Here is a 12,951-nt window from a genome sequence, read left to right as displayed (position 1 = left end):
TGTGCTGAGTAGAAAGTATGTCCTTTGGTGCTTGGGTGGAATATTTGGTAGGTGTCTGTTCAGTCCATTTGATAGGTCTTAAAGTCCTGTAGTATTGTTTTTACAAAGTTGGGTGCACCAGAGTTTGGTGATTATATGTTCATGATTGTAATATCTGCTTGGTCTATTCTTCCTTTGATCAGAATGAAGTGGCCCTCTTTATCTCTTCTGATTAGTTTCAGTTTACAGTCTATTTTGTCAGATATTAGAATTGCAACACCAGCTTTTTCCTTAGTACCATTTTATTGGAATAATTTTTTCCATCCTTTCACCTTAAGATAGCGCCTGTCCTTGAAAGTGAGATGAGTTTTTTGCAGACAACAAAAAGATGGGTTTTGTTTCTTCATCCATTCACCTAGTCTGTGCCTTTTGACTGGGGTTTTCAGTCCATTAATATTTAAAGTTATTCATGAAAGATGTGCATTGAATCCTGTCATTTTTATTTCTGTTTACATTCTTGATATAGCTGTACTTTTCCACAGTTATACCTTCATTGAACTTCTAACCCCTTGGGTATAGTCATTCCTTTCTTCAGCTCTTTGTATTGCTTCCAGAACTCTCTGAAGGGCTGGTTTTGTGGACATGAATTCCTTTAGCCTATTTATGTCACGGAAGATTTTTCTTGCCCCTTTGACTATAATAGACATTTTGGCTGGGTATAGTAATCTGGGTTGGCATCTGTGGTCATTCATTTAAAACTGGGAATACTTTGGTCCAGGCTCTTCTGGCTTTCATAGTTTGCACAGAAAAGTCAGCTGTAATCCTAATGGGTTTCCCTTTATATGTGACTTGTTTCTCCTTTGCAGCTTTCAGTATTGTCTTTTGTATGTTTTGTGTTTTTACTATGATGTGTCGTGGAGAGTTTCTGTTCTGGTCCTGTCTGTTTGGTGTCCTGTATGTTTCTTGTATTTGTGTGGGAATGTCTTTCTTTAATTTTGGGAAATTTTCTTCCATGATTCTTTCAAAGATCTGGTCCATGCCATTATCTTGGGATTCTTCTCCTTCCTGTATGCCTATGATTCATAAGTTCTTCATAGAAGGAATTTGGAAATTCTCCCTCCATTTCTATCTTTTTGAATAAATTAAGTAGTATTAGATGTAGATCCTCTTTAAATGTCTGGTAGAATTTTGCTGTAAATCTATCTGGTCATGGGCTTTTCCTAGTGAGGAGGCTTTGTATTACTGTTTCAATTTTCTTACGTGTTATGGGTATGTTTAAGCTGTTGATCTTTTCTTATTTCTATGTTCAATATTTCTATCTCTTCTGAATTCATTCAGAAGTTTATCCCTATCTTCCTTTAGTTCTTTGATTTCTTTGTGTATTCTTTAAGTTCACTGAATTCTTTTATCTTGTTTATAATTGTTCTTTTGAGTTCAATGTCCTGCATTATCTCTAGGGGGTTCTCATTGTACTCTTCTAGGGGACTATTGGGGATATGTTATTTTGGTTTTTCATGTTATTATTTTTTCTCTGTGATTTTGACGTGTGAATTTCTTTTGTAGTTTCTGATTTTTGTGTGAGACTCAAGCCTTCAAGTTTAGGTCTGCTTCTTTTTGTAAACTCTATGTGTCTTTGTGGTTTACTTTTTGGGCATGAAAGCCTGGTTTCTCTTAAGCTTCCAGTTCTCTCTTTTGATTTTATATTGGAGTGACCAGATTGCTTTTGTCATCAGGAGTTCCCACAGAGGCCCAAGTCAGATGAGGATCAGATGCTCTCAGTCTTTCTCCTAAGGTCTGGATCCCTCCAGGAAAGATTTTGGCTTCATGAATTTGGGAGTTGGACTGGCTTGGGAGCCGGGCCCAGGAAAGATGCTGGTCTAGAGCAGCTGTTGGCTTCGTCACACCCAGAGATGCAAAGGAAGATGGGGGTGGGAAGTGGCCCTAAGGGCTCCAGGGGACTGCACTGAGGAGCTGGGTTGGTCTGGATGCAAAGGATCAGGAAGAGGAAAGGTCAGCCCTGGCCTCCAGGAAAGAGGTTTTGGGGTTCCTGCAGGCCCAGGGAAGTAGAGGGAGGTGAGGGCAGGTCCGGGCCTAGGGTGCTCCTGAGGACCTTAGAAGGAACTGGATTGGTCTGGATTCAAAGGATCAGGATCAGTGGTGGTTCCCCAGGTGTCTCGGGTTCCAAGACAAGGAATGGAACAGGACCCAGTCTAGGAGGAGAGACGGGCAGGGGAGATGGGACGGTGAATGAGGCTGGGGGAGTCAAGGCTCAGAGCGCTGGATCAACTTACCCCAGGAGAGAGGCCTGCAGGTCAGAGAGAGACCTGAGGGTCATGCAGGCCCAGGGAAGCAGAGGGAGGTGAGGGTTGGGCCAGGCCCAGAAGCAGTGCTCCTGGGGCCCAGAGAAGGCACTACATTGGTCTGGATGAAAAGGATCAGGAAGCAGTATTGGTTCCCCAGGTGTCTGGAGCCCCAAGACAAGGAATGGGGCAGGGCCCAAACTCAGGGGAGATGAGAGGGTGAATGAGGCTGGGGGAGTAAAGGTGTGGAGGGAGTGATAGGCTTACCCTGGGGAGAGGCCTGCGGGTAGGAGAGAGGCCTGCCGGTTGTGCAGGCCCAGGGAAGCAATAAGCCTGACGATCTTGAGTTCAATTACCAGAACCAACCAGTGTAAAAAGCTGGGTGCAGTGGTATGTATCTGTAATCCTAGCCGTTCCTGCAGTAAGGTGGAAAAAGGAGACAGGTCAGCTAGACTGGAGTCAGAATTGAGGGAGCAGAAACAAGAGAGACCCTGCCTCCAAACTAGATTGGAGACAAGCAGCTCACCAGAAAGTTGTCCACTAACTTCCACGCATATGCTGTGCCATATACATACCTGCTGATACTCTCTCTCCCTCCCTCTCCCTCTCGCTCTCGCTTTTGCTCTCGCTCTCATTAAAATTTTAAAAAGGAAAATAAAAGAAGTAGAACTTGTGTCTACATTAGAGAGTATTTTATAGTTAATTCTCAAATTTTGATCAATGCATAATGCAATATAATTTCAATAAAAAATTTTATTAAAGTATCTACAGGGTTGTTTGTCAGAATACTTTATAACTTTATTTTGTTTAATCTATATTTTATAGAATAATAAACTAAGATTTAAAAATGAGTTAGGCACACCTTTAATCCCAGCACTTGGGAGTCAGAGGCAGGTGGATTTCTGTGAGATTGAGGCCAACCTGGTCTACAGAGTGAGTTCCAGGCCAGCTGGGGCAACAGGGAGACCCTGTCTCAATCAAAACAAAACAAAACAACAAAAGGTCACCCTGCTCTGATGGAATATTCAGTGTTCATTCCACTGTAGTAGACTATAATTACTCATTATTGAATCTATTACATATTTTTTAAATTGTTACTAATAGAGAAAAGAGAAGGCAAGAAGAGAGTTCTCAAAAGAAGCTAGAGAAAGGAATGTTTGAAAGTGCTCATATTCATCTGGATGAAGAAAAAGTTGCAAAAGAAAGAAAAAGGAAACTGAAAAAGATATTAATCCAGACTTTCAAGGAAAATCATCAGGTGAGAATTATAATGCCTTTTTAGTCAACATTTTATAGTATGAGTGACAGGAAGCTCCATCAGAAAGGGAATAAAGTGTGTTGGGTATTAAAGCTCATGTGTTCTCATGAGGCTGAGGTGGGAGAGTCGTCACAAGTTCCAGGCCAGTCTGGGGTATATAGAGCAAATTCAAGTGTAACTGGGCCTACATAGTGTGATCCTGTCTCAAAGACAAAAAGAAAAACAACCACGGGGCAGAGGAGAACACTAAGCCCATGAGAGTCCGTCCTAGATACCCAGATCAGCATCACCATTTGTTCACTGCTACCCAGCTGACCTGTCCCACAGGGCAGTGCACTAGGCTTCCCTGTTCTGAGATGTTAGTGAGGTCCTGGGAAATTAAGAGCAATGCCTAGGATTTCTTCCTTAATTATCTCTCCAGAGTAGCATTTAACTACTGCCCTCTGGCAGTTTTGATTGTTGGCTTCTACTTTCACAGTCTTCAGGATGCTTATGTTTATATTTATTTAGAAGGCACAAGTTACTTACCTTTTGGTATGGTAAGTCCTAAAGCAGTGATAACTTAGTTCTGTGCTTCTCTTGCTAAGTGAGCTGCCCTGTATTTTATCCTTTCTTTTACTTTCTTTTTTTAAAGTAAGTAATGATTTTTCAAAATTTAAAAATGTTTTTTATTTTTATTCCTTGATCTTTTTTGAGACAGTCTCCCTGTAGCCTCAGCTGCCCTGATAATCACTATGTAGACCAGGCTGACCTCGATCTCACAGAGATCTCCCTGCCTCTGCATCCTGAGTGTTGGGATTAAAGGCTTGTGACACCCCACATAACTAATTTTTTATCTTTATATACATTTTATTTTATTTTATTTATTATTTTTATGTGTATGAGTGTATTGCCTGCATGTATGTAAGCACATCTGTGTCATGCAATGCCTTAGGGGTCAGAAGAGGGCTTCGGATTCTCCTGGAACTGGAGTTAAGGACAGTTGGTAGCTGCCGTGTGGGTGCTAGGAATCGAACTCCGGTCCTCTGCAAGAGAAGTCAGTGCTCTTAACCACTGAGCCATCTCTCCAGCCCCTTTTATGTGCATTTAAAAAAATATTTATGTACATGGTCTCTTACTAGGTAATGGTCAGATAATCCATTTAAGGAAGGTTTCTTAGTCTAGCTTAATAAATTCTATGTCCTTCATATCCGTAACTAAGTTTATATTGACAAATGAGTATGCTCCTACTTTAGCTACTTGTGAATTGCTCTAACCAAAATACTTGACAGAAGAAAACTAGAAGGAATGCTTCCTGTTGGATGATGGTTTCAAAGGGTCAGTTTATTGTTGCTTGACCCCAGGCAGTTGAGGAGTATGTGATAGAGGATAGCTATTCACATACTAGCAGACTGGAAACAGCCAGAGAGCTGACTGAGATATACCTCCCAACAACCCACCCCCAGTGACCTACTTCCTTTATGTAGGGTCCCCCTGCCAAAATTCCTAGAACCTCCCAAAGTAGCTTCACCAGTTTGGAATTAAACATTGAAAACATGAGCCTGTGGGGACACCAGATTCAAACCATATCATGGCCTCAGGTTACTTAAGCAGCTTTTTCAATGAAGGGAAACAGATAAAAATTTGGGGCTTATAACATTTCATGTAAAGTGAATGACTTGGCAGATTTATAAATGAGATGGTTAAATGAGAAAAGATAAATATGTATGTTTCCCGTCCCCCACAATACCTATACTAGGGCTGTAGGCATCGCTAAACTTCATGAAAATTAGTAGAATGAATGCATAAATGAGAGGACTTAACACGAGAAAAAGAAGGTTGGAAGCTGCTGAGGGAGCGCAGTCTGTACAGGAGTGGACTTACGAAGGCCCTGGAAAGCATGATGGGAATTTGAATATGATATAGATAAGTAAGATGGAAGGAAAAATGGAAAGTAGTCAATCTGATTTTTTTAAAAAGGTGGGCATATTTGGTGGTAGCATTTTGGACTCATAGACAAGAAATTATAATTACTCATAAACAAAAACTTGGTCAGAGTTTTAGTTTCATAAATAGAAGGAAATGGAGGAAATTTAAGAGTTAGGGTTAATATTTTGAGAGAGACTTGCAAGAACTCGTAGATTCTCTATCCTTCATGAGCTGGATTGAGTTAGTGTGCCCTACTATAATAATGGTGATGACTTCTAAGAGAAAATAAGAAAAGAAAGGAGTATTTGGGGACATCTTGAGAAGGCACAAGGAAAGCATGCCATATCTTCCAGCCAACCAGAGGTAAGTAAGACATGTGTTCCCTAAAAAAACGGTTTAAAATTATAATGAAGTCTGAGTGCAGTGATGCATGGCTTTAACCCCAGCACTTGGGAGGCAGAGGCAAGCAGATGGATCTCTGTGAGTTCAAAGTCAGCCTGGTCTACTTGCAAGTTCCAGGTCATGATTGCCTCCGAGATAAAAAAAAAAAAAAAAAAAAAAAAATTATAATGAAGTCCACTTTACAGTAAGAAATCAGATATGCTATAGAACTAATAAATGTTTTAGATGGGACTTCTAGATGTGAATGCTGAACACAACTTTAACAAAATTAATGACCCATCTAAATCAGATTACTTGAAAAGGGCATGTCAGTGTATTTAGAAGGGAAAAATGGCAGATTTGTTTCCTTTTGTTTTTTGTTTTGTTTTGTTTTGTTTTTTGTTGTTTCGTGTTTGTTTTTTAAGACAGGGTCTCACTATGCAGGCCTGGCTGGCCTTGAACTCACTGAGCTCCTCCTGCCTCTGCCCCCAAGCATTGAGATTAAAGGTGTTTCACTACCAAGCCAAGGGAAAACTGACAGATTTTGAATAAATTATTGTATTAGTCACTTTTCTGTTGCTGTGATAGAAACACTGACCCAAGCAGTTTATAGAAGGAAGAGTTTATTTGAACTTACAGTTCCAGGGGAATTACAGCCCATCATAGTGGGGAGGCATGGTGGCTGGAGGTGGCAGGAGCAGGAGCAGCAGAAGCTAGTCTCTCACATCACCATGCAGGCACAGGAAGCAAGAGAGGACTGGAGATCTGGCAAGGCTTAAGAGCTCTCTAAGCCCACCCCCAGTGACGTGCTTCCTCCAGGATAGCCACACCTTCTAAAACCTCCCAAAACAGCACCACCATGTGGGGACAAAATGTCCAAATACTTGGAGCCTACGGGGGACATTTTCATTCAAACCATCACAATTATCCTTGCTTTGCTGCCTGTACTTTATTATTTTGCCTGTACTTTATTATTTTTAAAGTTTTATTTTGAAATTGGTTTTGATATATAGAAAAGAAAAAAAATAGTACTTGAATCCCCTTCACCCAGCTTTTCTGTGTGTTAAGCTATTATATAAGCACAATATAATTAGATCTAGGAAATGAATGTTGGCATAATACCATTTTTAAACTATAGACCCTATTATAATATCCCCATTTTTTTCACTGATACCCTTTTTATATTCTAGGACTCAGTCCATGAAACCTATGCTGTCTTTTATTATGTGCTTTAGTTTCCTCCAATACCTGATACTTCCTTGTTCTTTCCTTGTATTTAAGACCCTGATATACATATATATGTATATCAGGGTCTTAAATATATATATCTTTATATATAGATATGGATATAGATTTGTTTAACTTAAAAAAATTTATTGAGAATTTCATACATTCATATAAGGTGTTTTGATCAAATCTATGCCCATTCCCTCCTTTCCAACTCCTTCCATATCTCCCCATCATGATATATTTTTAAGAGAGCTGGTTAGGTATTTTGGCAGGGTTCTCTCAATTTATGTTTTCTAATGTTGTCTATTCTCAGAATGAGAGTACATTTTTAGTAAGCAGTAATAGGGTCCCCTTTCCCACATCTATCAAGCTGTACATAATTGCTGACCACATAGTTAACTTTATGCCTGCTAGTTCCCCACTGTAAACTTACTATTTTCCCTTTCATAATTAATAAATTTCTTACAGGAGAAATTGTGAAGGTATGCAAATCTCCTGTTACTCCATAAACTGTCACTCATCAATTTTAGCGTCTAACGGTGGATCTTGCCTGCACTAGCTATTAATGTGGTATTTGCCTTGTGGTCATTCTGTGTTTTCCTCATTTCTCCTAGATTTACTCATTGAAATTCTTTTATGAGAAAGAGTTGTCCTTTCTTTCACATTTATTTGCTTGTGGTTTATGTAATTATTTATTCTGTTCAGTGTGGACTCATCAGTATGTGCTTTTCTCTGGCTTATGCTATTGCTCCTTATTTTGTTGCTCAGATTGTTCCAACTCTGTCCATTGGAAAAGCTTTCAGCCTGGCTGCTCTGTCCTCTCATTGTGCTTCTATTCTTTTTTCAGTACTTTCTTTATGGCATCACAAGATACTCCAGGCTCATCTTGTATTTTTTCTGCCTTAGTGTGTGACTTAAACACTTCTGCGTAGAACCATGGTTCCTTTTATAGGAGAATGATCTTTAGAAACCAAAGCTATTGTGCGTACTGCTCCTAGGGTGTTGTTTCTACATCCTCTTAGCAGAAAGTGTTAGAAAATATATCTATGTCTACTAACCCATCACGCACAGACTTCCTATTTATATCTGTGTATCTATATACATATTAAAATTCATGAGCTCCTACCAGCACCTTTAATTCCAGTGTAATAACACAGAGACAGGAGTCATTCTTTTCCTTTTCCTGATTTCTATCTTATCTTATTTCTGGACTTTCTGAATTTGTATTAAGTCGTTGTGAGTTCATAATTATTAGTCTCTCCCTCTTGAGCATCCACAACCTCTTTCCCTGACAGTAAGAAAGTGGGCTGTAGGTATTTACATTCTGTTTACTTGTTAGTCCAACCCTACTTGACGATAAAAGTAATTTAAGAATTGCTAACCTTCAGGTGTGATGGAGCACACCTATATTCTCAACAGATGGAAGATGAAGGTAGAGGTTCAAGGTCATTTTCTGATACATAATCAGTAGAAAAGAAAACAGAATTGCTAACCTGTACAGCTAGCAATGTACTAACTACAACACAATATTTGTATAATAATTTTTTGGCCTTATGATACTCAGTTAAAATATTATTTTCCAATGTTCCTTAAGTTCTTACTCTTCCCATTCATTGTGATTACATTATTTATTTATAATTTGGGTAGTGAACCTGTAATTGATATTTTTGCAATGTATATGTGAAATAGTCTTCTGGTAAATTCCAGTGGAGTAGATAGACCCTTTGGGCTCATGGCATGGTCCTGGTCCGCATTCCTGCCCAGTTCCACAGGAGTCTGAAGCTGTCCTTGAGTTATGGAACCTGTATACTCAGCAGCCTTTATTGACCAGAGAATGAAAAAGAGGAAAACACCCAGTGACTAGCATCAGAGCTCGATAGCTACAATAACTACTCAGAATGTCCCCAGCACAAACCCAATAGAATATGCATATAGCATTTTAGCAGACTTTTAAAAAAATCCATTTCTAGGAGTTGCTCTAGTTAAGGTTCCTTTAATCTCTGTAATTTCTTATGCTTAGACTCTGAATTTTATTTGTTCTGCCAAATCCTTAACATTTTATTGAAGTCATGTAGTTTTTAGTTAGTTTTTATTTTATTTTATTATTATTATTTTTTTTTTTTTGAGACAAGGTCTCACACTGTAGCCTAGGTCAGCCTTGAACTCACTATGTAACCCAGCTGGCCTCAAACTCACAGCAGTCATTTTGCTTCAGCTGCCCAAGTGATGGGTTTACAGACATGAGCCACCATGCCTCCTATTTATAATTTACTACAGGACGTTAGAGAGAAGCTGTGCTCTCTTTCATCAACACACGTTCAGGTGTTGGTGTGTATCTTTCCTATGCATTTCGTTGCCTTGTCTCTGCATGGAATCAGAAACTTTTTTTTTAACAGAAACTTTCCACTTAGAGCCTATCCTATTTATCTGTTTGATCTGCTAGTAAATCTCTTAGGAAGATTCAGCAATTCATGTGTCAGAGCTAATTAGCAGAAACAACAAGGGATTAACTATGAAATTCTTAACACTATTTGCAAAGTGCCTTTTTAAATTCTCTATTCTAAAATACATTTTTGTTTTCTTAATAAGATTAGAAAGCCTGCTATCTCTTCTGTTTGTGAAGAGAACAGTGGAAGATGGGGTGTTTCTAAGCTAAATCTTAATTCTCTGGGGTGGGGGGGAGGTTGATTTGCTTGTTTGGTTAGGTTTTTCTGTTACAGAGTAAGATTAATAAGGACCTAAAGGAATCATTGTTATTATTATGCCTGTGGCAAAGAACCTTCCAAAAATCCACCTCAAATTAAACCAAGAAAACATGGCGATATGTGGAAAAGAGGCCTGCATGTTTTTTTTTTCCTGGCAGGATTCTGGAACCTGTAGTTGAGTATCTCATTTATACAGCATGATCCCTTTCTGAAGATCTTACTGTTATCAGAACTGCCTTACTAGCACTGAAGCAAAATACTTTCTGAACTGACACAGCCACCAACCTCTCAATAGTGCCATGTGTGGGGGAACGCCTCTGCAAATCAAACTGCAGAGAAAGAATGATGCCAGCACACATAGGTCGAGTAGGGGTTTGAGAAACAGCCCTCTGGATTTATTGCCAAAGGCAATATCTGGTATATATTTTCTGAAGTGTTTGAGACATTGCTTATGTTACTGGTGCATATTGATACATTTATGGGTAAAATGTTACAATGTCTGATGTCTGGGATTTATTTTTCAACTCTGCAGGTGAGGAAAAATGCAGGGAGACAAATGGAGGGTGACTGGCAAGATTTTTGATAAGGTTTGAAACTGGGTGAAGGCTTATTCTTTTGTTCTGCTTTTGGGTGTGTTAAATTTCTGAAACGAAAGATTTTAAAAACCAAGTTTAAAAGAAGTAAATGGCTGGGTGTGGTGACATGCCTTTAGTCCCAGCACTCAGGAGGCAGAGGCAGGCAGAACTCTGTGAGTTCCAGGCCAGCCTGGTCTACATAATGAGTTCCAGGCCAGCTGGGGCTACAGGGAGACCCTGTCTCAAAAAGACAATTAAAAAAAAAGACAATAAAACAAAACTAAAAGAAGAAAGAATAGTAATTAAATACTGAAGTTTCTGCCAGTAGAGGTTATCAGACTTTAGGTCTCTAGAGTTTTCCATGGAATCAAGTGTTAGAAACTGGAGGATTTTCCTCTAATGTGATCAGTTATAGGACTTTAGATGACTAATATGGAGAGCTGTCATGATTTCTTCTTTTTGCAGGCAAGGGGTAGGGGCAAAATGATGAAAAATAGAAGTGGATAGTCACAGGCAGTTGATTTCCATTCAGAGTTTAGGGCTGACCCTTCCTGTAGGAGGTTTATGTTACCTTGGCGAGGATCTTTTCCTCCTCAAGCCCCATGCTCTTTATAACATCTGTGGTGTCTTTCCTTATGTATAGTGGTCCCCCAAAGGGAAAAAGGACATTGAGGAGTGCTTCCAGTTGCAACATAGGATGTCTGTTCCTTTTGGAATGGGAGCAGAAAAGAGTGTCTTGGGAGTTGAGTAGGGAAGGCAACCTCCTTCCTGACATTTGAACCTCAGCCGAGTCCCCTAGACTACTAGTTGAACCACTGTTAGTTCCATTCAGCAAAAATAAATTGTAAACTTGTTGACATTTTGTCCTCTTTACAATTCATTGTTTATTTTTCCATGACAGAGAATTTTGATGCAATTATCATCGAGCTTTCTGACAAAAGGGAAATAGCTGAAGAATTTTGATGAGTTACCCACTTCATTAATCAGAACAAGCATCTCTAGTGACAGGGTTAGAATTACAATGAAGATTAGATAGCAAATTGCTGTTCCACCTAATGTCAATCATTTGCAGTGACAGTAGTGTGATTACACTTCAGGGAAGAGCTTTTCTTGCCAACAGAAAGAGGGCAACTCCAGTGCAGGTAATAAATTTAGCAGGGTGAGCTGTCATTTCTTCTCTTGAGTGGAATCCTAAAAAACCAAATGCTGTCTTATGGAAGAGTTTAAGGGAAAGAAAGCATTTTACTCTAAAACTTTCTAAATTTCACATTGTAGTATTTCATTTGAAAAATTATTATAGAGGTGTACTTAGGAACAGTTCGTTCCCATAGTGACTTTCTCTAGTTCGTTTACCTCTATAAAGCCCATCACTATAACTATAATAAAGAGATGGTAGAAGCTATGGAAGAATGTGTGACTATATCTGAAAAGCTATCAGAAATAAAATCCCAGTGCAGAAACACCTGCAGTAAGAAAGAAATGGAGAGGGGTCACATTAGTTACTTGGCTAGTTAAAACTTCAAGTTCTTCTGGCCTAAACAGAATGCATTCCTTCTCCAACCCAAGCATGGTTTTAAATACGTCTTGTTACAAAGAGCAAAGTTATAGTTCTGGAGTATGAACTGATTAGGAGCAGCAGACCTGGGAGCAGCAGGCAGTTAGCAGGAGGAGGGTGGTGGAAGTAGTGTGACAGTGTGATCTTTGTTGTCAACTAGGTTTAGAATCACCTAGAGATACACTTCTAGGTATCTAGGCAGAGCCATCCTGAATATGGGGAGTGCCATCCCATGGACTGGAGTCCTAGACTGAATAGAAAGGAGAAAACCAGCTTAACCCAGCAGCCTTTATCCCTCTCTGCCTCCGGACTGTGGTAGACACAGTGTGGCTGGCTGCCTTACACTGCCACTACTGCTAGACCACTGTAGCTGCTGTACCTTCCCCACCATGATGGACTGGACTGTAAACCAGTCCAGTAAATAAACTCTTCCTTAAATTACTTTTGCCAAGTATGTTGTTACAACAATAAGAAAAGTCACTAATATAAGAGTGAAGGAAACAATAAAATAGATGTTATGTGAGAAAGCAGCTGCTTATTGTCCCTTCAAAGGAAAATCAGAGGACTGAGAGTTTATTCCTTTCGCCAGCATTTTCTTCTAAGCACATTTAGCAGGCTCATGTTTACCTAAGTAATGTTTGCTATGGATCAAGAAAAATCAAGAAACCATCTTTGATTCATTCTTTATTTTTTAATTTAAATTTTAATGAGATTGCTTTTGAGCAAGCAGCTAAGAACCAATAGCAAGTCATTTTTATTAAAGCAGTGCTCTAGGAATCTGTCACGTTGCTCTTGGTAACTTCTGTGATAAAGCTGACCCTTAAAACCAACTGTTTTGCTCTCAGTCTTAACTCTGGTATTTATAAAGAAATACATTGAGTTCCTTGCCACTGAGTAGAACTCTATTGTGTAAATGAACCACATTTTCATTATCCACTCATCAGTTGAGGGACACTTAGATTGGTTCCATCTCTTAGCTGTTGTGAAGAGAGCAGCAACAAACATGGATGTACAAGTGTCTCTGCAGTAGGATGAGTTCTTTGGGTATATGCCAAGGAGT

General features: G+C 39.3%; 1 protein-coding gene across 7 annotated transcripts in view; it reads left to right on the top strand.

Moving 5' to 3' along the window:
* The window catches only part of Ccdc191 (coiled-coil domain containing 191), a 102,554-nt gene that overhangs the window by 28,938 nt on the left and 60,665 nt on the right, over window positions 1-12,951 (top strand). For all 7 annotated transcript variants that reach the window (XM_029568174.1, XM_029568172.1, XM_029568173.1 and 4 more), the window contains one exon: window positions 3,384-3,537. In XM_029568174.1, coding sequence (XP_029424034.1) covers window positions 3,384-3,537 — 154 coding nt within the window. The remainder of the gene's footprint in view (window positions 1-3,383; window positions 3,538-12,951) is intronic.

Source organism: Nannospalax galili, unplaced genomic scaffold (assembly GCF_000622305.1).
Source record: "Nannospalax galili isolate Female #2095 unplaced genomic scaffold, S.galili_v1.0 scaffold18, whole genome shotgun sequence".
Taxonomy (NCBI): Eukaryota; Metazoa; Chordata; class Mammalia; order Rodentia; family Spalacidae; genus Nannospalax; species Nannospalax galili.
Note: the sequence above shows the minus strand (reverse complement) of the source record. Positions and strands in the feature narration are given on the sequence as shown.